This window comes from Larus michahellis, chromosome 21 (genome assembly GCF_964199755.1).
Source record: "Larus michahellis chromosome 21, bLarMic1.1, whole genome shotgun sequence".
Lineage (NCBI taxonomy): Eukaryota > Metazoa > Chordata > Aves > Charadriiformes > Laridae > Larus > Larus michahellis.
In genome coordinates this window covers 2,296,268-2,321,832 of record NC_133916.1, presented here as the reverse complement: position 1 = coordinate 2,321,832, position 25,565 = coordinate 2,296,268, and the positions used below count along the sequence as shown (strand labels likewise).

The window sequence follows — 25,565 nt, the reverse complement described above, 5'->3', positions numbered from 1 at the left end:
TTACCAGTCCATACACCGTGTAAAGTCGGTGTCTACTGGACTGGTCGAACTGGTCCAGGATGGAAGATCATCTCCACGACGCTCCTGAAGCACCTGCGGGCAGCCAGGCCCCCAGCGAACCTCTTGCAGGGGCTGATGGTGGATGGAGGAAGGGAATGAGAGGGTGAGGGGAGACAGAAGGACGACGGTGGTGATGGGACGGGACGGGGAAGGACAGAAACATCGGTGCCCGTGGGTGCCACCAGCTCCGGCTGTCTGCAACCCCAAACCCCAGAGACAACCCCGAACCCCGAGTAAAGGGAAGGGAGGCAGAGAAGAGACTTGGCGAGAAGAGATTTGGTAAGAAGAGACTTTTAATGGGACTCCGTTACAGCTGTTAGAGGGTTTCTCTCGACTGCCGAGGAGTCCGGCCGGCACGGCACGCGTGGTAAATACACCGGTTACGAGGATACATGGGACGAGTTACTACGAGATCTGTGCTTTTACCTGTACAGGAGGGTTTCGCCAGCGCTGTGCTTGCCCGCAGGGGAAGCGGCCGCATCCTGCACGCTGCCTGGGCTGCGCCGTGTCCCCCCATGGCCACCGAGGCCGCCCGGCTCTGCCCCCCGGCTCCTGCCAGCGAGACCCGGGCTGGGGGAAGGACGGGGGACAAGAGGGAGGCAGTGGGAGCTGCTGGGGTTTAATGTCACCTGCCGGGGTCTGGGCGGGGGGGGCAGGAGGTGAAGCAGGAGGTGTTTTGGAGGGATCAAGGGGAAAGGGCCAAAGGACACCCGGGGAAGGTGCAAATCAGCAGAGTATCAGCAGATCCGGCCATCCCTTCTGCTTTGCACCAAGGTCAAGGGCAGATCCAGCCCCCGCCTGCAGCACCGGCTGCGGAGCCCGATGCTCCGGGATGGAACATCCCAGCTCCAGCCCAACGGGGACCACACGCACCCTTGAACCCGCAGCATCACCCTGAGGAGCTGGGCACCCTCCTGCCAAGCTCCTTTCTGCCCTCGGCGCCAGCTACCCCCCCCTCACCAGACCCACCACCGACCCCCTCCCCAGCTCTGTCCCCAGCGAGGGGACAGGGGTTTGACCCCTCCTGATCCACCCAGAGCCTCCTCGTCCCCCAGCCAGGGACACCATCCTGCTCCCAGCAGCAGGATAGAGCTGGGAACCCAGCGGGGAGCTGGTGGCGGGGGACAGGAATAGTGGCAGCAGTTCCCCCTCTCCTTCTCCCCTCCTACCGCCCGGAGGAAAACTGAAAAGTGCCTGTGCTCACAACTAGCAGCTATTCCCTGTGCCTCCGCTAAGAGGGGAAAAAAAAAAAAAAAAAAAAAGAGGGGGAAAAAAGTGATTTATAGGGCCAAAAAGCCACTGGGGGTTGACCCCATCCACAGCCCGGGAGGCCGAGAAGGTGCGTGGAGGGAGAACCTGCCCCAGCGAGCGGGAGAAAACCCCAGCGCAGGCTCCCAAAAGTGACCGAATCCGGCGAGAAAAGTGAATCTTGAACAAAACGCATCCGCCCGCACGCACGCACCCACCCGCCCCCACGCACGGCATCTACGGACGAACACGCGCACGCTCACACGGCGACGACACGGAGCACTTAACAATTTAACACGCCCTCCCCACCCTCCCCCCCCCAAACACACACGCACGCACACACACGCACCCCAACACCCTGTGTCTAACACCGAGCAAATGCCACGAAAGAAATACAGTATTTCCACAGATAAAAGTAAAGGCGTCGTCCCTCCTCCTCCTCCTCTTCCTCTCTGCTGGATCCCCAGGGGAGCTGGACACCCTGAGGCTCGGGGGGGGGCTGGGGGCCGGGGAGGGGGGGGGGAACGACAGCCGCCCACCACGCACGAGAAATAAAAAGGTAAAAATACGTCCCGATATACAATGAGAATTGATCTGTACAGCACTGGGAATGAAAATAGGTCACGGGCCACTTTGGAATACGTTTTGTCATTTAACAGCATTTACAGTGACATTTACAGAATAAATATACAATAGAAATAGAGAACCTCTAGGTTATTATTCCATCTCCTCTCTCTGTATATATTTTATATATATATAATATAGCTTTTTTTTTTTTTGTTACCTTCTTAGTGACTTTGCCTCTTATTGACGCTGCAAGAAGAGAGGAGGCAAGCAAACGCCTCCCTGGCTGGTTTGGGAATGGTGATGGGAGAGACGGAGGGCCAGATCCTTCCCCCCCACCCCCCCAGGGTTTGGGGAGCAGCACCCCACGGAAGTGGATGGGACCGAGCAATTTGGCCATGGAAAGTGTCCTGCTCCGGTAACTCCATGGGAGTTACGGTGGGAATCTGGCCCCCCGGGCTCAGGGGCATCGGGAAGGGGACGTTGGGCAACGATTTGGCTCATGCTCTGCTTTGCTGGTCGGGTGGAGGAAATTGGGGGCAGCGGGAGAAGTAAGAGGTGGGAAGGGAACGCCTTGCCTAACGGCGGGGAAATGCCCCAGGGTTTGTGCTTCTCCCATTCAGGGACGACGTGGCGGGGATATTTCCACGTCCCTCCGCGTGGGCAGGGGAAGGAGGAAGAGGATGGTGAAGGGGGGGGATCGCTGGAGGAGAGGCAAGAGCGTGGCTGGTCCCGACCACACGGGGCTGGTGCTTCTCAGAGCCAACAAACACTGAGCTGCTTTGGTTCAGTCCGTGCCTTCATTTTTCCTCCCAGAAAAATGGTTAACGAAGGGCCTGAGCTAATTGGCCAGGAAGTGTCTCCAGGTCACCAGGCAAGCCCATGGAAGAAGGACTATAAAGGATCACAACCCACAAGAGAAACGTCATGGCAGGGGATCTCCTGGACTCAGGGATGCTGAGAGAAGTCAAGGACGTGGCGAACGGACCAGGTACTTTCTGCCTTCGCCTCCCAGCCAAAAGGAGAATCAAGGTGGAAGAAACCCCCTTGATAGGAAAGCAGAGGAGAGAAGAGCTTTGTGGGCAAGCACCCACAAACCTGACCTTCAGACTGGCTCGAAATACCATCACACACGATCTAAGCCCAGCAGGACCAAGGATGAAGAGCTCCCTCAGCTTTTGGAGGCCATAAAAACGTGATGAGAGGGGGCAAGCAGGTCGCTGCTCCCACGTCCCCATAAGGAAAGGAGGAAGATGCCCCATAATACCAGAATCCTTGACAGAAATGCTCAGCTGCGAGTAGGATTCAGGGAAACGACCCCGAGTCCCAGTGGGAGAGACTCTGGGCTGGGAGATCCCAACCTTTCCTAGACGGCGCGGGGAGAAACAACATAAGGGCACATTAATCTGGTCCCCTGATAACGTGGATGGGGACGAGAGAGGGCCCTGCGCTCTAACAAGGGCTCACCAGCCTGGATCGAGAGCTAGCGGGGACACCGGGACCTGGCACTGACTCCCAATAACCGCTGCTCAGCAGAGCCCTGCTGTCCCCAAGAGCTGGTTACCCCCATCCGAAGGCTGGTGAGCCCCTGTGGAGACGTAACGGGAGGCAATGCAGACCCCCTGGCTCGCAGCTAGGAGAAATGAGGACGTATGTCCAGAGATAATCACTGCCCAGCTCACCTCAGCTGGTGGGTGCAAGGGAGGTAAGTCAGAGGGTGGTTTCCTGAGAGCTAAACCAGGACTGTGATGGGCCTGGACACCCCACAGCTTCTCTGCTTGTCCCTCTGGGACATCTAAAGAGAGTGGCAAGAGGAGACGATCACCATGCCAGGGATTTTGGTTCAGCAGAGCATCCCATGTGTCAGGAGTAACCCCGGGAGGGCGCTCCTGACCCCCATCATGGAAACCCTACCCAGACCCCACACGCACGCTCACACATCCAAACCACCCGCATTTCAGAGGTTCTTCTGCCACTCAGCACCGTAACTGCCCAACCACCGAGCATGCTGACCACATCGTCCCATGGACGTGACATCTCCGTGTCTCAGAACAACCCACAGACGCCATCCCCATGCTGGTGGTAACAAAACAGACACCAAGGATCCACCATCCACCGTCTCACACATTGCAACGTCTCAGCCAGCCCCGCGCTGCTCCCTGCCAATCCTGGTCAAAATTTTGGGGTTATTTGAGTGTGTCCACAGCTATAAAAACCTACAGGAGATAACGACAACAACAACGATGGTGACAACAACGGCACCCTTTTGTGCTATGAACATCGATGGTTAATTGTGCTCGTTGGAATAAGGCCATGACTCCTCCCCGCTAAAGGATGACAGGCTGGGAGGGAAGAGCGCCGGGTTACAGGAGGAAGCGTGGTTGGCTTTCCACCTGACGCCAGGTCCTTTTTCCAACCATCAGCTCCTTAGAAACGAGAGATTCTTTGCTTCAAATTGGAGCTGCATGAGAACAACTCTTGGGAAGATATGGCAGCGTCTCTTGTTCCTCCTCCCTTCCCCGAAGGCGAGCCCGGGGGATCCTGCCTTTCAGATGAGGGTTGTCGGAGGAGTCCTGCCCCTCCCTTAGTCCCTTCTTCCTGATGTCACCTTAGAAATGGCTGCTTTTGGTTACGATTTTAAGAGGGGTTTTCTTCTTCGTGAATTAATTTTCCTGTTGCCTGGACAGCCAGGATCCACTCCCCAGTGACTTCCTCTCCCGGTGGGGGTGGTGGGCAGGCAACCATCACAGTTCGGATTCAGGGGTGCTGGCCAGTAGGTACCCGCTCCCGTATCGTCCGTTGGGGGCAGTGCTCATTTCCATGGGGGAGTTGCTCCCAGGACCCAGGTAGGAACGGTGCGTGGGCATGGGGGAGGGGGTCTCACTGGGCACTTTGCTCAGGATGAAGCGGGTCTCATCGTTGTCTTCCAAATTGGAGATGTCCTTCATCATCCGGCCCTTCTTGTAGGTGACAGAGAGGGCGTTGGAGCCGTCCGACACAAGGTGGAACTGGCGGAGGATGAAGACCAGAGGCAGTGGGAGGGATGCCAGGATGATCAGAGAGATGAGAATAGCCATGGCCCAAGTTGGGTAAAAAAGGAACTTTTCTGCAGCCTGGAAGAGAGAGATATTAGCGTCAAGGGGCTGTTACACCAAAGGTGACGCATCAGGTACAACGTCTCCTAAGTGCTGGGCAATTGGACAATTCCTGCTGCCTCCTGCCAGACTTCATCCTCAGGGGCACCACATGAAGCTATCAGAAGGTGGGTTCAAATCAAGGAAAAGGACACGGTCCTGCACGCAGCATGTAGCTGTGAAAGCAAATCAAAATCTGAGCTCCAACTTCATCCCATGGTCGGAGCTGGCTGGAGACTTCTGGGCGGCGTGGACAAACCTGATTGCCTGCAGAGGACGAGCGGCCACAGGCAGGACATCTCCCAGCAGGAGCGGGGAGGAGAAACGAGCGGGACTGGGAAGAGCAGAGTGGTCCGCAGCTCTCAGCCGCCCCCTGCTCAGCCTGGACCTGGGGTGGAGGTGGCGGTGGGGAAGGGAGCTGTGCTCACCTCCTCTCTGATCCACGCACTGTAGCCCGGGGGGCTGACTCCCAGCTGGATGATGCTGGCGGTCATGAGCACGGCCATGCAGATGGGAGAGACGTACTTCCAGGTGTAGTAGTAGAACTGATAGGGCCGGAAACCCAGCATTTCCGTCAACTCCTGCATGAACCTGCCGAGAAGAAGAGATGGAACCGTGCCATTCCCCGCCTTCAAACGAGAAACTCCCTCCCAGGAGCCCCCGTTGTAAGTTATGCTCAAGGTAGGGACTGAAGAACCACCCAGCTGACCCAGGCAAGCATCTTGGTGTCCCTCGAGCCTGTAGGACTGGTTGGGAACCTCCTAAGGAAAAGGCCATTTGAGCATTAGCCAGAGCCTCCTTTCGTGTGGCCAACTTACGAACAACAAGAACAGGCACTGGGGGGAAGGTTCCCTTCCAGAAGGACCTGGAAACCTCGGACAAAAGGGCAACCACAAGTGATGGAGCACTATAACCAACAGAAGATACCCACTAGAAGGACCTACTCCTGGGGCTGGGTTACACCTAGGGCAGAGCAAGAGGATCAAGGTGAACTGAGTTCCTGCCTCTATAAGGTAGCTGCCCCTGGGGCATTTGCTCCATCAGAGCTGGCCTCCTGGGGAAAAAGTCATGGAAAAGAGCTGGAAGGAGGAGGGTTTTTTTAGCCAGACGTTACAGCACAGTTACTCTTTTTGTTCTACAAAGGCCTTACTTCTTGGTGCCATAAATCCAAGCAACAGCAATGTTCTCCAGGATGACCACCACCGTGAGTGGCAGCGTGGCTGAATAATCATCAAACATGGTGACAAAATAATTCCCAGAGCGCTGCACAAAGATCAGTCCCACCACGAAGGCAAAGATGCAGCAACCAACTGCGGGGAGCAAACAGGCATGGTCAGCAGAGCACCCCAAGGGGAACCAAGGCTTCCACCACAAGGTCCATTCCCTGCATTAACAAGGCCCAGTACACGTCCGCTATGTCCACACTCTTCTGGAGTGACTCCCCAGGGCAATGGGGACCCTCCACCCCTTCCCCAGGAGGTTGCAGGAGAAAAGACCTCACCTGTGAACACCTCCTTCCGCACCTTGAAGGTGTCGATGATGGGCGTAGTGATGCCTGACATGGTCCCGATCATGCTCCCCAGCCCCAGGTTTATCAGCATCAGGAAGAACATGACGGACCAAAACGGTGAGGCTGGGAAGTGGGTCATGGCTTCTGTGAAGGCAATGAAGGCCAGGCCAGTTCCTTGCACTGACTGTGCAGGGGGAGAAAAGACCAAAAGGTGAGGAGAAACACATCAGGGACACGTCCTACAAGCCCCTGGATGCCTCAGGTCTCTCCTGTCACACTAAACCTCTCTTCAAGGAAAGAGAAATCCCGTCTGGTACCCCAGCTTGGAAGCGGTGATGACCCTGCTAGACTTGCTATGGCGAAACCTTTCTCCCACCCCAGAAAGGACCACTGTGTGCTGGGGAAGACCACACGGACAGGCAATCCCTCTCCCTGGAGGGTCTCTAAAAATAGTTTTTCCAGATCCACGTGCCAGGAGTCACACAAGTCACAGGGCAAGGCAATGGGGTAGGTGACCTCCCCGTCCTACTAGGAGTGCCACCAGGTACCTTGTTGAGTTCGTCCTCCAACAGGCAGGCATCCAAGCCCAGCTCTTTGAAGTGCCCCTCTTTCACTGTCATGATCACCCTGTACATCTCATTGTAGTCCTTGGCTGTGAGGTGGGAGAAGTTCACGTGGGGTGGGATGAGGTCGTGGCTCAGCACGTTGGTGTTCAGGTAGCCCAAGATCTTCTCAGCGTTCCTACGGGAGAGCAGAGCCTGGTCACCCAGAGATGTCCCCTTCCTTCCAGGGTGGAAGATGGGCCCTGACCATGGAAGCCCTTTGCACCAGGCAGGGTGAACCTCCCTGGGTCACGTTACCCTGTTAGAGGATCTCTTTGCCATTTCCCGAGGTGTAAGTCAACATTGCATCAGGCCACATGCCAGAGGATGCAGATGGGGGACCACGAGAGAATGGGTTCTCTGTGCCGCCTTCTCAGCCACATGCTGCTGTGGCTTCTCTCCTGCTCTGGGACCCCACACTGCATGGCCACGGCTCGTATGGATTCAGCTCACTGTCTAAAGACAACACCGGGTGCACAAATTCCCCTTCCTCCAGCTGCTTCTAGGGTACAGCACAGAAGCTCCTTTAACCTTGCAGACGAGTGGACCCTACAATGAGCGGAAACTGGGGGAAACCCAACTAGAAATGTTGGATTTACCCTCAATTTGCAGACTAAGAGACCACCCTAGGGCTGGATTTTACGCTGGAGGAGCTGAATACCCAGCTCCCTCAGCTACAATGAGACATCTCTGGAGATCCAGGTCTTGACCATCAGGAACTCGGGTCCACCAAAACACAGGATCACTCAGCTCCAGAGCGCTTACTCCATTGCCTCCAGACCCACCACAATCATCAGCAGCAAAGACCTGCCCACCCCAAACAGAGAAAAAGCAAGTCTTACTCCACCACGCATTTCTCATTCATGATGTTGGCCTTGAAGCCCAGCACAGCAAACACAACCAGGGTGGCCAGGACGGACGTGAAGAAGTTGATGAAGGAGACAAGCGTGGCATCAAAGTGGCAGTTGTTGTCCTGCTTGTTGTAGCTGGAGAAGGCAATGACTCCCCCGAAGCCCAGGCCCAAGGCGAAGAAAACCTGCGTAGCTGCCTCTCGCCACACCTGGGGGTCCAGCATCTTGTCCAGCTTGGAAGGAAGACATAGTTAGGTGGCCCCACAACTCATCCCGGTGGAGCCAGAGCTAAATTAAAAGGCTGCTGTGCCTACAACCTGGGCTGGTTTTGGAGCAGCCATGGGCATGCTTTGATCTACCATGATCAGTCTTGCATTACCCAGCACTCGTAGGTCCTTTTTCTCTTTCCCACAGAGGGGGAAACTGAGGCATGGAGAAGGGCAGGCAAAGGTTTGACCTGACCATGTCCCTGGGTGCTCCATCTGCCCCAGAGCTCAAGCTGGGTGCCCAACCTCCCAGTGCAGAGCCCTACAGCTTCCCAGTGGACCACCCAGCTGCCCCAGGGAGCTGGTGTGCCCGTCCTCCCACCCATGTGCCACCCAGTGGTGGGTCTCCATCCTGCCCCGGCCATCTCCTGCCTCTGGAGCACCTGGAGCACTTGAAATCAAACGTCTCGGCTGGCGGGTCTGTTTAACCTCCCGTCCCCCCCACTGCACCCCCCTCTCCTGTGAGCCAGAGCTGCGGGCCGGAGGCCTCCAAGCGCCGTTCATCAAGAGATCATAATTAATATCCTCTAACAGCCTCGTCGGCTGAGCTGATTCATCTACATCTCTGCCTAATTAATTAATTAGCTGGTTAATTAATGGATGCATACCACCAGCGGAGGTTTCGCTGCCAGCCAGCATCTTCCCATGAAGTCTTTAAATAGATCTGCTTGGGCACCCCCAGTCCCCCACCCTGGTGTCTGGGCACCTAAAGGTGACGGGGGTGATGCTAAGGCTCAAAGCAGCTCCAGGGCGAGGAGTTTGTGAGACTTCTGGTGGTCCTGGCCACACCCCATATTTAGGGTGCTACTGGCACATCCTGATGATGTATCGGGAGTTCCAAAGCAGTTTGGGGTTGATACTCTGGTTTTTGGGGTGGGGACCATAAGGGAAAATAAGGCGCGACCAGCCGGGAGGAGAACCTCGTTGGGGTTCGGTGACTCTCACCTTGGGTGTGAACATGTGCATGATCCCATCCACCGCCCCGCGCAGGAGAAGCCCCCGCACCAAGAAGCAAACCAGCACCACGTAGGGGAAGAGCGAGCTGAAGTACATCACCTAGAGCAAGAGGGATCCAACGCGGGCACGATCGCACTTACTGTCCGCCGAGCTCAGCCACCCCCCCACCCAAACCCCACCCAAGGACAGCACCCCAGGGGTTCTCGTTGGGGGTTACCCTCCCCAAAACGCCGTCTGCTCCTCAGGCAGCGCAGGACGCTACGAGTGCTGAAGCTCAGGTGGATTTGCAAAGTGCCTGGACACGCTTAAGAGACAAAAATCTGCTGGGGCTGCTGAACGCGAAGACGCCGGCGTCGGCTCGGAAAATCCCTGAAACACAAACCGCTGGTACCCGGGGAGCCCCACGGAAGGACAGCTCTGCACCCCCCCACCCCATCGCCTTCCCCCAGCATCTGCCCCGGGGGCTGCGGGTGGCCTCAGCCGGTTCCTGCCATGGGGCGCGTTTCCAGCGCCCCAACGAGCAGATGTAGATGGGACTTCATCCTGGGCAGGGGAGACCTGCTGGGATGTTCACGTGTCCCAGGAGACCAGACCCTTCCCTGCAGCTGACCCCGCCGCTTACACAGCCTTGCTTGAAATGTCAACAGCCTCTGCGAGCTAACGGCATCCCTCTCCCAAGGCTTTCCGTTCCTCCCTGCCCTCCTTCTCCTGCGCAGAGTCCCAGCGAAGGAGGGCTCGGCTCTTGCCCCTGCATCCTACGAGCATCCATCGAGATGGTGTGCATCGGGGTATCGGAGAGTTGATGGCCCCCGAACGCAGGTGATTTGGCTAGCTCGATGCGGCTGAGCCCCGGCTGCAGGTGTCAGTTGGACTAAACCTCTTCCCTACGCCCTCTCTTTTGATCTTATTCTGGATCCCTCCAGAGATGGCTCCAATTCTGGAGCCGGCGTGAGCATCCCAGGGGACGCAGCATCCTCCAGCCACCCCAGATCAGGGCAGGAGAGCGTGGTCCAGGCAGGAGGTTTCTGCCTCGAGGACAGACCCCAGGCAGGCTCCCCAATACCCACCTTCCCAGAGGACTGGATGCCTTTGATCATGGCCAAGCCAACAAGGCTCCAGGCCACCAGCAGACACAAGGTCATCTTCCAGTTGAGCCCCCCGCTCTCTGAGATGGAGTTGGAAATGTCCAGGGTCTCCCGGTACCAGAAGTAGGTGGTGGCCGAGCTCCTCTCGCATTCGGTCTCCACAACTGCAAGTGAGCAGAGGCAGGAGAGCATGAGGGGGCTGGGGGAGAGTCACCCGCCATCTCTTAGGGGATGAACATCAATTTATGTCAAAGACCTGACAGAGCCAGCCAGGCACCCCTGGAAACTCCGAGACAGGAATTAATGGGGCTCATTTTCAGCAGGAAAAAGAAGAGACAGGATATAAAGACGTTGTCAGGTGAAAATAAGAGGTTAAATACGGGGAGTGACATTTGCATTTGCTATAAAACCTCCCAGAGTGTCCCAAGGAGGTTCTCAGATGCTACTGAGAACCTCAGCTCCATCAGGAGCTGAGAACCTAGCTCCATCAGTGTCTCAGTCGGGCACTGATGGAGCAGCCAGCTGAGCCCTGCCTGGCTCTCACTGCTTCCCTCCATGGTCCCGGGTCAGACCCTGGCCCTGAGCACTGAGACAGCCTGAAGACCCAAGCTCTGGATCCCCAAACTGGCATCAAATCCCACCAGTGGGGACAGACCCCAAGGAGACAGCATGGGAGAGACTCGTCCAACCCAAGGGAGACATCTCCATACGATCAAGGCAGCTGGAGCGGAGAGGACCCAACGCCTCAGGAGACAGCTCAACCTCCGGTGTCCCCCACCTGTGATAGCTACAGATGTTGGGGGACCCCAGTATCCCTCAGCCACCCCTTCCCCGGGAATTGCTCCCTCCCAGCTGAGCCTCCCCCCGGTGCCACCGTCCCTTACCGGCCACCGAGCCATTTTTCACGATGGGGCACTCGCTCCAGGGAAGAGGGTACTGGAAGGACTTAAAGAAGTAAAAGATGCTCCAGCCGATGATGACGTTGTAATAGAGACCGACAAAAAAACAGACCTGGGGGGAGGGAGGAGGACACGGTATTAAATCACAGGGCAGTGACACTGTCCCCAACACACCCCCCACTGGGCAGGGACCGGAGGGGAGCAGAGCTGCTGGGATCATGGGATGGGCCCATTCCCACCCGGCCTTAGACCCGTGAGTGGAGCTGGAAAAACACCCCTGGACCGCTCAAACCTCCGCATGGTGCCCCTCGAGGTTCGCTTCCAGGCCACCCCCGCACACCCCGAGGTGGGGACCGAGGGGACCCACGGGGGCACTCACGAGGCAGCTGGCATAGCCGATGCCCCCCAGGCGAGGACAGATGTAATTCCAGACGCCGATGCTGCCCCGGCGGATCCGCTGCCCCACCGCCAGCTCCAGGAAGAAGAGGGGGAGCCCGATGATGATGAGCAGGACCAGGTAGGGGACCAGGTAGGCACCTGGAAGGGGGAGAGAAAGCTCATGATGGACCCATCTCTGCCTGCTCTCGTGCAGCCGAGGAGGGATGGCGAGGCAGGGCAGAGCTGGGACAGGCTCCGCCTGGTCCATCGGTTCGTTTGCAACGGGTTTGGGGATGCAGGTCAGTGCGTGGGGAGCAGAGAAGACAGTCACGGAGAGGAGCAAACACACGCGCGTGGAAGGGAAGGGTGCCACATCCCCTGCCACCGCGAGTACACGTGGGACAGATGCCACCACACCTAAAGAGACGCTGCATCCATACAGGCGCATCGCCCTAGGCGCAAGGGGACACCTCCCGGCCTGGTCTGAGCGACATAGGACTGATCGTCCTGCACTTTTAGAAGACTCTGGCGTCTGAATTGGTGAAAACATTCGCTTTACAGCCAGCTCTGGGGCGCGGGTTTCAAGGTCTCAGTGTTTTCGGGCTCACCGGGTGCGGGGATGAGGAGGAGCGAGACCCGGGCACTCGACCCAAGCTGCCAACGGGGTTATTTCATACCATGAAATAGAAATTCGAAAGTTTGCTGAGGAGTTCCCTCTCTCTCTCCCGATGGCTGCCATCCTGAGCACTCCTCGCCCCGGTGCCGGAGCCCGGAGCCCTTCCCTTCCTCCCAAAGCCGCAGCGCTCGCAGGGTCCCACGTTGGCTGTCCCTGCGGAGAGCGCACAGCTCCTGCCGATGGAACGGGCTGGGTATAATCCTGGTATATTTTATATTGGTATCGGGATTAATATTGGCTCTTCAGTATTATTAATGTTAATTATCTAGTGTTATTCCATTGACGGTTGGACTAGATGATCTGAAACGTCCCTTCCAACCTAGGAAATTCTGTGATCCTATTCCATGATTCTATTAAATCTATTTGTATTTCAACCCTTGGCTTTCCTTGGTTTTTCCCCTGATTCCCCTTCCCGGGTGGGGAGGGGTCATCGGGCGATAGAATAATTGCCTAAACCACAATAAATTGCGGTGGGTTTCTCAAACCAAACCATAAGCCAACCATGAGGGACGTCTCAGACACGCAGAAGCCCACCCCCCCCTGCCCCTGGCTCACCCCGGTCCTGCCTGCGCACGCGTGTCCGAGCCCAGCCGAGCCCCCCTTGTGCCCACACGCTCCCCCCACGGACCCCCGCATCCCCGGCGCGGAGAGAGAGGTCCTCTGGTAGGGGGAGAAACCGCTCGGATTCGAAAGGCCGTTAATCTCTGCCTAATTGAGGAGGCCGGAGGGAAATTAGCAGCTCCTGAAGCATAACCGAATGACCGTAAAGGATGCAATGACTCACGCTGCAGCGCCCGGCTGAGGAATTACTCCAACCTCCTGCCAGGGGATGAGGAATGGGTTCGGGAGTACGCGGCTCGCTCCCGCGGAACGGCAGGCGAGCCAAAGGCAAACGCCGGACCCTGGTTGCGTTGGGCAAATTCCCAGCCGGATTTACAGCCGGGTGACAGCCAGCACCCCCCTGGCCCCCGGGCAGGACCTGGGGAGCCGATGCTGCCCCGAGCAGCGGCGCTGCGAAACCGTTCGGCCCGCCGTCGCGTCCTGAGACAAGCGCCCTGGCAGCAGGTTGGGGATCGATGGGTTAGAAACGCAGCGTGGGGGGGCGGGGGGGGGGAGATTAATTAAAGCGCAGCGGCCCAGGGTGATTAGGAGGACGGAAGGAGAGGCAGAGAGCTGGAGCTCGCCGCAATTCGGGAAGGACCCCGAGCATCCCACCCCTGCAACGCCCTCCTGGGCCATCCGCGCCTCGACCTGCGGACGGACGGGGGTGAGACAGACGGACAGATTCGGATGCAAATTTGTCCAATAGTGGAGATTTTCTTCCCGCCATCTCTAGAAAGACGGGCACCAGCTCGTGCCCGTGCAATCATCGCCGGCAGCGCCGGTGTGGAAGCGCGTCGGGCAGCGCTGCCAGCCCGCGCCGGCTGCCGGCACGCCGGGTCCTGGAAATTTGGCTCCGTCCCATCTTGCTACCAGCACGCAGCCGTTCTCCCCCCGCAGATGCCCGCTTGGGGAGCAGGAGAGAAAGAAGCAGCAGCCTCCGCCACCACGGCCCGGGGCTGCTCAGCACACCCAGAAGTGGTCTGTCCATCACTCCCCGGCTCCCGCATCCGTCCGTCTGGCACCAGCCTCACGGCCCGGTGGGAACCCCAGCTGGGGTCAAGCAGGTTAAACGCGGTGAGAACAAAAGGTAGAAAATCAGTGTCTACCCCACGGGACAGGGGAGATGACGCCACTTGGCCAACAGAAAGAGTGCAGGAAAGCTCAGCAACCTGCTGCTCAAGCCAGGTCCCAGCCCCGTGCCTCAGTTTCCCCATCTGTAAAATGGGCGCAATGGTTGGGGCGGCTTGTAAAGCCTTTTTCTGAGACCTGCTGCAGGAAGATGTCACACAACAGCAAGTTGCTCCTAAAACCAGCTGCTTGTCCCAGTCCCTGCCTGGCTCAGCACCCTGTGTCCCACCGCAGGATGGGGCCGAGCTGCCAGGTTCAAACCCAGCGCGCCCGTCTCCTCCGCTGCAGCGGGTCTCAGGGCTGTTGGAGGTTCAATTCCCCATCCCCACTTCACATCCCATCTTTTCTTTTGTCTAAAAACACTTGCTTAATGCTCCACACACACAGACAATAAATTCAGCCACGGATTTGCTGGATACACCAGGATGAATCCCAGCCTGGGAACACACGCGGCTCCTCCCGTTATCCAGCACCTGAGACAGCCAAGGGCAAAGCCCCACAAACACCCAGGACAGCAGAGACCTCAGAACAGACTGAGAATGTTTCGCTGATTGCACTAATTATGGTTAGTTATCGGCTGCTGTGCCTGTGGGGAAACTGAGGCACAGCTGGGTTAAGCGCAGTGAGAGAAGCGGGACTCTGGATCCCCAGCCTCTGGGTCTGGGCTGGTTCCCGATCTCATTAAATCGGGAAAACCTGCTTGGAAGTCAGAGGCTGGATGCGGGGAGAGCTGTGTAATGAACCCAGCAGGGCCGTATCGATCTATCCCGGCCCTCAATTTCCCCCAGGCTCCGTCTCCGACCTCCCTGGGGCCACCTACGACCCTCCCTGCCGCATCCCACGCGGAGGCGCAGCGGCGCGCGCACCGCAGCTAACACAGCCACGCCGAGCCCCGCAACGCCTGCGGATGCTCCGGCACCTCGACCGCGTCGAGACATCCCCTTGGCTTCGCGACGTCGCGAACGCGAAGCTGCGCTGCCCTGAAACCAAGCCTGCCCTGCAGCCCAAACTGGGACACCGGGAGCTAAGCGTGCCGGCGGCTGGGGAGATGCTGGGATGCAGGAGCCGGCCGCAGCGTGCTCCATCCCAGCCGGGAAGGCGACGGGGGTGCGAGCAGCCCCCGGGGTGGGAAGTGCTGACTGCACAGGTCTCTCGTTTGAGAGAATGACTCATCGCGAAGATGACACCGGAGATGTTTTAATTATTGAGAGCGCTGCAGGTTTGCCAGCTCCGGGGCCGGGGGCACGGCGAGGGATGCGGCAGCGGGAACACGGCGAGCGCTGCGAGGGGGGAGAGGGAAAAGCCGGGCTGAGCCCGGCTTCGTTCAGTGCCGCTCGGCGGGGGCTGCCAAGGTCAATGATGCGGGGAGAGGTGCTGGGTTGGGATCAATGACGAGCAACCCGCCCTCTCATCGGTGTCACGACGGGTGTCCGGTCTCAGCACAGCTGGAAGAGACCTGGCCCTCCGGGCCGCTCCTGGAATCCCAAGGAGGGGGTGTGGGGTGGGACGGGAAGACGGGTTGGCTGGAAGGAGGGTTTGGGAAGGGGACGGAACCTACACAACGGCGGCTTCAGGACTTAGGGAAATGGTAGGAGACACTCTCATTTTTTTTAACCCCTAGTTTCCAAATTGCCCCACCAGGAATTGGGGGCTGCAGTGAGAAATCCTGGCTCCCAGCCTGGGCTCTGCCTTGCCTTTGGAGCCGGCAGGAGGACACCCTTTAGGAAAAGGCCATCCTGGAGGTTCCTGCACCTCGGCACCGTTGCACGCGCAGTGGTGAGCGACTCCTGGCTGCCCCTTCCCACCTTCGGAGCCCAAATAACCCCCGTTCTGCCCCCCAGGATCCACACCCTGACGTGCAGCGAGGCAGGATTGGGCCGTACCCCCTTCCCAAAGGGCTGACCCCATCCCTGCCCCATCTCTCACCTCCTCCGTTCTTCTGGCAGAGGTAAGGGAAGCGCCAGACGTTGCCCAGCCCCACGGAGTAGCCGATTTGAGCCAGGATGTACTGCAGCTTGCTGTTCCACGCCGGCCGGTTCTCCGCATCCAGCTCCTCCTCTCCATCCTTCTGCTTGTCCCAGGTCTCCCCCGTCACGTTGAGGACGCTCCGTTTGTAGTCCACGGGTTCTTCGTGGGCCAGCAAGTCGGCCACCGACTCGGTGACATGCTCGCTGCTGTGCTCCCGCTGCGTCACTTTGCTGTTCTTCGGCATCGGGACGGCTCCGTGGGGCCCCCGAGTTGGGAGCAGGGGGATGGAATGGGAAGAGGGGAGAAGATGAGTGTCCCGCAGGGAACAGCACCCGTGTGAGCTACAGCTGGGGCCTCACCTCCTCTTCATCAGCAGGACCTGGGCAGGGAAGGGGTCAACAGAGGATGAGTTGGTTTTGCTTTACCCCAAGGGTGTCCTGGCGGGAGCGGCAGCACCAGGGGGAGAAGGGTGTCCGTCACCCCATGCCTTGGGGACCACCCTCTGGGCTGGGGGGACGCCCTTTCTCCATGAGTGATGGACCAGGAGCAACCCTCCTGGTTCAGTATTCACGGAGAGGAACCTCCCGCAACCCACGGGAGGGAAATTCCCTGGGCTGCAGGGGATGGTGACAAGCGATGGAGCCGGTCACATCGCCGTGACACCTCTTTTATCTTCCAACAACCCCGTTCCCGGGGCCAGAAGCGCTGACGAGGGCTGACACCACATCCAGCGCCGGCCGGGGCTCTGCCCCCCACTGCCCCGCTCCCTCCCTCCGGGGCCCCTCGGCTCAGCCCCGCGACAGCTCGAAAGCGCTCGGGGACGGTGACAAACGCCCGGGCTACCCCTCCATCCCTGGACGTTATCGGGAGTGACTTAAAAGCCTGGGAGCCTGCAGCTAAATCTTCCCAGGCAGCTTTACAACAGATAACGGCTGCGAAACAGCGGAAGCCAAGGCAAAGCCATCAATCGTCCCGGCCCCTCCACCTCCCCGGCCTTCATCGTGGGCCAGCCTTGGCCGGGGAGAGCCGTACCAGTCCCACAGCATCCCCGCGGTTACACCCGGTTTGCCCCCAGCACCTCATTTCCGAAACCCACGGCGCCGGATCCCACAGGTGAGGGGCCGGGATGGGCGCAGGCGGGGAGGACCGCGCTCCCTCCGTGGGTCCACCGCCAGCGCGGCGATGAGCGGGTGCGTGCGGTGGGTCACGTTTGCAAACAGGCGGCCACGTGTTTATACTGGGGACTCCTCCGGCTGCGGGAGCGATCCTGCATGGAGGCATTTCAGGGGGTGCCCGTGACCCGGCTCGGCCCCACAACGCTCGCCCCCCCCAAAAAAAAGCTTTGGAGCACCAGGGAAATCCGCTCTGCTAGGCTGGGGCTCCCCAAATTGGGAAAGCACCACGTCCCTCCCCTCCATACTGGGAGAACTGGGGTTTGTCTGGCAGCTCCCCGCAAGCTGGGATTGTGGAGCTTCACCAACTGGGGAGAAGACACAGAAAACCCATAAGAAACCTCATAATTTGGAAAAACGACCCTCCCAATGGACCACACTTGCTTCTTTTCTCTCCCCTCCATCCCTGCTTCCCAGAGGACACCAGGCTGGTCACCAGCTGCTGGAAGAGTGATGGTGCCGTGCCTGGGGACCTCTCCCACCCCGGCCTGGCCATAGCATCATCTCACCCCGATCCCGGGGGGTTTCTCATTCAGTTCACAGCTCGTACGAGACCCAGGTGGCATCTCACAGGTGACATTCCACAAACGTGCCCCATCAGCGCAGTCCTTGGGGCAGCCAACCCTCGGCACGGGTGGCCGGTCTCTACCAGGATGGATGATGCAGGATGGACCACCCACTGCCCCCGCTCCGGCGAGCCGAAGGAAAACTCTCCCGTGATTTTCCAGAGCCGTCCCCAGCTCTTCCCTTCCTTTGGACAAACATCCATCTTTTTTTGACCCAATTCTGCTCACAATCCCAAACCTTTTCACAGCAGCGGTTTCAGCCCGGGCAGCAGAGCCCATCACCCCCAAGCAGCGTGCCGAGGTCCCGACCCGGCGTGGGAGGGAAGCAAAGCATCGGCAGCAGGAAACCTCACCCTCCCTTGCCCTCACCTTGGTGTCTTTTCACCCTTGAAGAAAGTTCCCCCTTTGCCAGGCCCCGTTCCTATTAGAAAAGCTATTTTCAGCCCTCGGCTGCATCCGTTGCCAGGCAACCGTGTCGGCTCCGCATCTTTCCTGGATCCGGCTCCTCCGGAGAAGCCGTTTGAATTATTCTTTCAAGCCTGGCCCAGCAATGTTTAATTTCCTAACGAGGGCTCATTCACGTAAACCGCTCACGGCTCGATCGTGGCAATTACCGGCACGTGGCTGCCCCGGGGCTGGAGCATCCTCAGCCGGGATGGGGACAGGCACAGAGGGTAGGGAAGGGCTTCATCCAGCAGCCAGGAAATCACTGGGATTTCCATGGATTTTGGCTCAGGCCACGTATAGATTAGTGCAGACCTGGTTGAATCACCCATGAGTTGTTTGCCACTCCGGCTTCTCAGCAGCCGCTTCAGCTCCTTCTGAGCCAGGGTGACTCAGACCTTCAGGAGGACTCAGCCTCGGGGGCTAAAGACTCACTTTATATTAGGGGTAGAGCCTAGAAGACCTACAACCTGCTGGTCAAGCCCCCAAAATTCAGTGCCGGGTGGTGAGGGGATCCAAACTGCTCTCCTGGGGCAGCTCAACCCCTTGGAGCAAAGCCTGGGAGATGCCCAGCTCCAGGGAAGGTGGCGTCGAGCCAGGGCAGCGCAATGGGGTCAGGACAGACCCCACAGCATCTTTCTCCGCGTCTCTGTCTCTCCCCCTCCTCGGTTTAGGTCTTCCCCCGCCCAGTGTTACCCTTCGGAGCTGAGAGGCAGCAGGACACAGCTGAAGACTTGAAGACTTGACTTGAAGAGCAGGTTTCTTCAAGCACCTCCAAAGGCCCAGAAGCTCTCAGCTCCTTGGGGGATGCTCAAGACGGCGACATTCCCAAAAGATCTGGGCATCAAAAGGGGATCGTTTGATCTTTGACTGCCCTCCTGGGGTTGGGGCAAGGCCCTTCTAGGCACCAGGATGAGATGAGGGTGAAGGAGCAGAGGTACGAGTCTTCCTCCCCATGGGAGATGCGCCCAAATTGAACTAGAGCAGAGGAAAACCATGGTGGAGGTCCTAATCTTGATCCCGGCATGGCTCTGTCGCTGTGTCCCCATGGCTTGTTTGGGGAGCTCCTGCTGTCTCCCAGATGGCTCAGCCCCGGCCTGGTGATGGGGGTGTTGCCCGGACGAGATCCTGAAGGAGAGGGGACTGGTCCTGACAGCGATGCCATGAACGTACCCAACCTTTGCCGCCCACGTCCCTGCAGGTACCGTGAGATGAGCCCAGCCAGAGCCAGCCCAAAGCCACCGACCCACACGGGGACCCGTTCCAGGGAACGGCGGGGTCAACCAGACCCTCCCTATTAATTTCCCCGGCATTTTCCATCAGCCCGAAGGTCCGAACCCCTCAAATGAGAAAGCACAGTCCAAATCCATCCGAGAAAGGTATTTCCACGCATTTCTTTGATTGAAAAGGGAATTTAATCAAAAATTCATCTGCCAAAAATAACAACCACCCCGCGAGAAAGACGAGGCAGATCAGCTGACAACCAGGAGCTTTCTGGGCTGGAGAGAGATAGAAAACCCTTGTCACTGACAGATGGAGATTCAGCTTGTTTACTTAGCCCTCATGACCTTAATTTTCTTAAATGTGCATTTTTTCCTTCCTCTGGAGAAGACAGATTAGGGTCTTTCAGAGCCCATGGCTTCTAATCACCTCACTCGCTCTGCTGGACCAAGGGGTGCCACTGCACCCACCGCCTTGCCCAGGTAAAACCCCTGTTGATGCCACCCACGCGGGCGCCTGGAGAGGGACGACGGCTTTTCCCACAGCAGGACCAGGAAAAGGACCGCTTCATGGTGGGGTTGGTGCCGGTGTCTCTGGAGATGACTTGAGAGCATCCACCAACATCCCAGGGGGCGTTACAAAGGGAAGACTCCGGGGAAAACATCCTGGGGTGCCCCTGGGGATAACTTACCTCCTGCATCTCCCACCGCTCGCCGTCCCTAGGCGTCTCCTCGAACGAGCTTCCCGCTTTCGTGGTCTCTGGTGGGTACCTTCATGGCTCACCCCTTGCAGGACGTCAGCCCCCGTGCAGAGCAGCCGCCATCCCCTGGGCCCCACTCCCACCCCGGACTCACCGGCTGAGCCCAGGGCTCCTGCCAGCACCAAGGGGACAATCCCCCATGTCCCCTCTGCACAGGGGTGGCCTTGACCACCACATCCCTTTGCGCCGACAGCTCAGGAGCCACCACTGCAGCGGGTCGAAGACGCACGGCAACGGTTTGCCATGGTGCAAGCTGGATTCACCCCATCCGGGGAAGGGACAGAGCTGGAGAAGCTCCTGCTGGGCGACACCCAGGGGATTTAATCCCTGCCCAGAGGTTCCCATGGATCCCAGCTGGAGATGGAAACACCCGCTGGGGAAAAGCTGCTGTTTGGGATGAGTGAAGACCGCCGGGAGCCGAGGGCACCGCGTCCCCCAGCCCAGCCCTGCCCTGCCAGCAGCATCACGGATGGTTCAGAGGAGGACAGATGCTCCAAGCCACGTGTCCCGCCTCGGCCCGTCCTTGCTTTCTCGGGAAGGCGGCTGGGGAGCAATAAAGCAGGCTGGAAACGTGTCAGCAAAGCTTTCAGCTGGGCCTGGGAGCGCGGAGGCAGGCGGGGAGGAGACGGGGATTTACAGCAGCCTCCGAGGAGAGCAGCCACCAGCAGCAAACGTGCGCTGGGTCTGAAGGACAAGCACAGGGGGAGACTTCTCCCCTCCCGTGTCCAAATTCTACACTTGTACCCTGTTTGGGTCCATAAAGGGGAAACTGAGGCAGGAAGAAAACACAGGCTGGGGTTTGGTGAATTCAAAATTAACATTTAAACCACGGGGACTCTCTGCTGGTCCCTCCCCACTCCACCGCTTCTCCCTTCAGCTGGGATCACCACTGCGCTTCCAGGCAAATCCCCGGCAGCTCCTAAAGGAAAAGGAAAAGATGCTCCTCCTGGCGAAGCGTCCGGCTCTCCGGGCCCAGGAAGTTCGGCTCATCCCATCAAGGTCACAAAGCAGGGAAGTAGGGAAGAGCGACGGGGCCAGAGGCACAGAGGGATTTCGGGAGAGGTGGAAGGCCGCTCTTGGCTTCAGGCTGGAAGATCCGAGCATCAATTTGTAGCTCCCCACCCTCCCCGACACGCACGGGGTCAGGGAAACCTTCCACTGAGGTTTGGTGCAGATGGGGAGACGGAAGCAGGGAGGGGCAGGGATGGATCCAAGGTCACCCAGGAAGCGGAGAGCCCGGGGAGGAGAGGCGGAGGGAAGGAACGAGCCTCCCTCCCATCATCCCTCTGGACGCTGCAAAGCCAAGCAGCAAAGGGAAGGAGCCCTGGCTGCACATCCCGGCTTTGAGATCAAATCATGAGGAAAAACAGCCCTGGGCCCCTACCCGCTGCTTCCCGCTGGGAAAGGGGTCACCCTCGCTGAACGGGTCCTTTGGGAAGCATCCCACCCTAGGGAGGTATCCCACCCTTACGAGAAACCAAGGGCAGGACCCTCCCGGCAGCATCCAAACTCCGTTTCAACGCCCCAAGAAGAGACTTTTGCCCCACGCAGAAGCATTGTGGCTCTGATCCGCCCGCCCCAGCCCCGCTCCGAGGACCTTCCTGCAGCCTCCACCACACAAACCTCCCTTCCACAAGCCAAGGCCAGTCCAAGACGCCTCCATCTTAAATCCGTTCAGTGCCGGGGCTTGCTCCTCCCTGCTCATCCTCTCCGGCTTCACCGGGAAGGTTTTTGCCATCTGGGTTCATTAGGGCTTCTCCCTCTCTCCCCTTCATTAAGGAATCCCTGCTAATTAGCGCCAGGTTCTCACCGCCCGGCGGACACGACCCTCGTGACTCAGTCCCACCAGCCGAGCCGCATCCCGGCGCGCTCCCTCCCGTCCACCCACGCGCAGAGAGGCACAAACTTTGGACAGGGTGGGAGCGAGCAGATGGGAGAGCGTGGCGGGGGGTGGGCCGAGGACAAGGGCACCCGCAAGAAGCTTTGCTGGAAACCGAGATCCCCAACGTCAACCTCGACCCCAGTCCCGGGCGCGGGGTTGAGAGCAGCTCCTGGGGTCGGGAGCGTTTCCCCGCCGGAGGAGCTGGAGATGCTCCGTACCGCGTCCTTCCCGTGCAAACGCTCAGGCCCGGCTTTAGCATCGTGACACAGGAGCGGTTCACATCGGCTGATGAATCAGAGCTGCCTCCGCTTCTGTCTTACACCTACCCAAAGTGGCTTTCGCCAGCAAAAGCGCCCAGATGTTATAAATAACCCCCGCCCCCCCCCCCCCCGGCTCCTATAAAGGCAAGCGGAGGTGGGGCTACCCCAGCCACCGCCACCCCAGGGGTGGGTGCGTTTCCCAACGCCCCCAAGCTCAGGGTTTTTTACGCCCCCGTGGCAGGTTGAGACATTAGAGCCGCTCTTTTCTTCAGTAGGTACCAAGAAACCTTCGGCAAGGGCAGTTTTGCTGACGGGTCATGAGACAGACACAACGGCACCGGAGGAGGGGAAGCCTCGGCACTTGGGTTTGTCACAAAGTGTATGAGCCCATTGATTCATCGAATTTGGTCTCCTTTCATCTCTCATTTAGCATCATGCAAACATACGTCAGCTGCAGTAGCGTGACACCGTATCGAAGCCAACCGTCAGATGATTCCTTCAGGGCTCCGTTTGATTCACCGGATGATCTTTTTCCAGTTAGATCTCGGTGATCCCTCTCAACTCACCCACTGAAGGTTAGTGACTGAACCCCAAACTGGTCCGGTTTTACCGTAAAAAGCAGAGAACGGGCAGCATCCGAATCCCTCTGCGAGCTCCCTATTGTAATTCATGAAGCTGCTGCTACGTTTGTAAACAAACAAGCCCGAATGCAGCCCCAGGATGGGGTAAAATCAGAGCTTCTCCTCCCAAGGCAACGGTTCAGCCTGGATGCGCGTAGGTCAGCATCTGAGCTAGGCTAAATTCGATCCTCGTGACTCCGGCTCAGCTCCGGTATCACTCCAGATTCCCTGCTCTGTGCATGCCTGAAGTAGCAGCGGAGTCACTCCAGATTTAAACCAAACCCTTTTATTCCTATTGACTTCAGCGGAGCCGTCTCCGATTTATCCCAGAGGACAGCTCAGACCCACATTTTCTTTCCCTTCCAAGCAGCTGAGCTGCAGTCAAACCACCATCCAGGTTCCTTGACCTAGTCCCGACACCTCTAGAGACATATTCGCAAGAAACTCTACGCCCTGCCGAGAATAGCTCCGCTGCCGTGGCATTTCGGGTTTTTTTCCTACCGAGACCAGAAATAGTTGCATCAGCTCCTGACGGATTCAAACCTCAGGTGCCTCAGACGCGAGGCGTGATCCCAGACGCAGAAGGATTTCACCTTCTGGGTCCTTTACAAAGGGCTGGGACCGGATTTCTCAGCCGGTCTAAGCCCCACGTCCCCTCGAGCGACGCAAACGTGCACCTGGCCGTGATGCCGCCAGTCCAAAACACACGCCTTGGGGCACATCCAGCAAGGCAATAAACGGCACAGACGGGAATAAGGACTGCCCACACCCCGTACTGAGAATTGCACGAAACCAGGAGCCCGAGCCCCATTTTTCTGCCTCAAACCCAGCCATCCGCATTCAGGGAGCAGCATAAAAATAAAAGAAGGGGAAAATACCACCCCCCCCGCCTCCCCTAACACTTCGGGGGCCAGGAAGAAAATATTCATAGCAGCCCAATGCTTTCTCCTCTCCCAATGTTATTGTCAAGGTCAACCTGGAAGCTGCGTTTCTACCCACCCTCGGGCAGCACCTCGGAGGGGATGAGCCCCCCACCAACCTGAAGCCGGGTGGCCAGTGGCCCCCCACCTCGGCGGCCACCCCCAGCCTCTTCAGGGTGGCCGAAGCCATTCGCTGTCTCTGAATGTCCCGTCCCCCCCCCCGAGCCCCTGATGCCACCACCCTTAGGGCCACGCCTGGTGCCTCCAGACTTAGGTGTGTGTCCGTCCCCCCCCCATCACCCCCCACCCCCTCAAAAGCCACCTTCCCCCCAAAAGGCCCCGACAGCGGAGGTGGGGAGGGGGCGACCAAAGCGGGCAGCACCGGGGGAGACCCCCGGGAGTGGAGGGGGCTGGGGGGGGAGAAGCCTTACCTCGGCGCGGCGGCTCCCCGGGGAGGAGGGTGAAACCGCCCCGTTCCCGGGAGAAATCGACCAGGTTCCGGGCGAAACTGACCAGATCCCGGCAGGAGACGGAGCAAATTCCCGCTAGAAACGGACCAGGTTCCCCCCGCCCCGCTGCTGCTGGCGGGGGGGGGCGCCGACACCGAAACCGGGCGGCGGGGCCGGCTACCGGTGATACGTGGCTACCGGTGATACGCGGAACCGGGCAACCACCGGGAAAGGAGGAGCAGGCTCCGCACCCCGCGGCGGAGAAGCTGAGCGGGTACCGGTGGTTGCGGGTACCGGTGGCTGCCAACCGGGCGGACGCTTTTCCTTCTTCCCCCCCGCCGCCCTCCGCCCTCCGCCGCTTCCCCGCTCCGCCGCCGCCGCCGCTCGGCGGATGCGCGCTGGGTTCGGCCCGGCCCCGCTCTCCCCTTCGCCGGAGGGGAGGTAACTCCGGGAGAGAAGGTGGGAGGGGGGGAGGAAAAAAAAATAGAAAAAAAAAATGTAAAATAATAAATAAATAAGAAGGGACACGCAGCCCCTGACGCAGGCTTGAGTCACCAAGGCTGCGCGTCAAAGCTGGGGTGCCGGGCCAGCCTTCCCCCCCTCCCCATATACCTCTCCGAGGGGGTGGTGTCTTGCATTCAAATAAATTAAAAAAAAAAAAACAAACAACCAGCAGTGAGTTCTGGCAGAAGTTGGGGGGGGGGGATGTTCAGCTTTGCCCACCCTGGTGCTGTGGGGAAAGGCAAAAATCCCCTTTTTTATAATCGGCCCCCCCCCCCCAGCCAAAAAGAGCAGCCCCGGAGGTGCTCCCCTGGTCGCTACGGTGGCTCTGCCCTGGGGAAGGGGAGCGTTTCGGGGGGATTTGGTCGCCCCTTTCCCCCGAGGATAACAACACATTGGAGGAGTTGCTTTGTCTGACACCACCCGGGGATAGAGGGGGGCAGGAGGAGGAGCAGCCGGGACCCGAAATTCCGCTCCTCGTAACTCGGATGCCAACTTGGAGCCTGGCCTTTGAGTGGGAGCGATGCTCAGGGCTGGCCCGGTGACTCTCGGGGACCCCAGACCCAGCGCTGGGGTCAGAGGACACCACGTCTCCGGCTGCACCGGTTCCCTCTCATGCCAGAGCTGAGCCCAGGAGCAAGACGGGCTGGAGCGGGGCTGAGCAAGGGGTGGAAGCCAGCTTCAGAGAGGAGATATTTGCATTTATTGATCAACCTTTAATGCCAATGGCAAAATCCTGTGGGCAAAACGATCCCCATCCCACCAGGACACGGCAAGATATAGCAGCACCAGGTATTTTATCAGGAGGAAGGCAGAAATACGTGTGCAAAGGCAAGTCTTC

General features: G+C 58.8%; 1 protein-coding gene across 2 annotated transcripts; it reads right to left on the bottom strand.

Annotated features, from left to right (window-relative positions):
• Positions 1 to 2,090: 2,090 nt before the first annotated feature.
• On the bottom strand, positions 2,091 to 24,646 carry SLC6A17 (solute carrier family 6 member 17). Of its 2 annotated transcripts, XR_012584343.1 has the most exons (13): positions 24,206 to 24,646; positions 15,888 to 16,308; positions 11,556 to 11,713; positions 11,162 to 11,288; positions 10,260 to 10,441; positions 9,181 to 9,291; positions 7,961 to 8,202; positions 7,065 to 7,257; positions 6,508 to 6,700; positions 6,157 to 6,316; positions 5,435 to 5,597; positions 4,019 to 4,985; positions 2,091 to 3,343 (listed from the first exon to the last, which is right to left on the bottom strand). XR_012584343.1 is itself a non-coding variant. In XM_074564105.1 (12 exons), the coding sequence occupies exons 2-12, from the start codon at positions 16,171 to 16,173 to the stop codon at positions 4,617 to 4,619; spliced, it is 2,184 nt and encodes a 727-aa protein (XP_074420206.1). In that variant the 5' UTR covers positions 16,174 to 16,308; positions 24,206 to 24,646; the 3' UTR covers positions 2,091 to 4,616. The 2 variants fall into 2 exon arrangements, 1 of the variants encoding a protein (XP_074420206.1); XM_074564105.1 differs by having other exon boundaries at positions 2,091 to 4,985.
• Between the last annotated feature and the right edge of the window lie 919 nt (positions 24,647 to 25,565).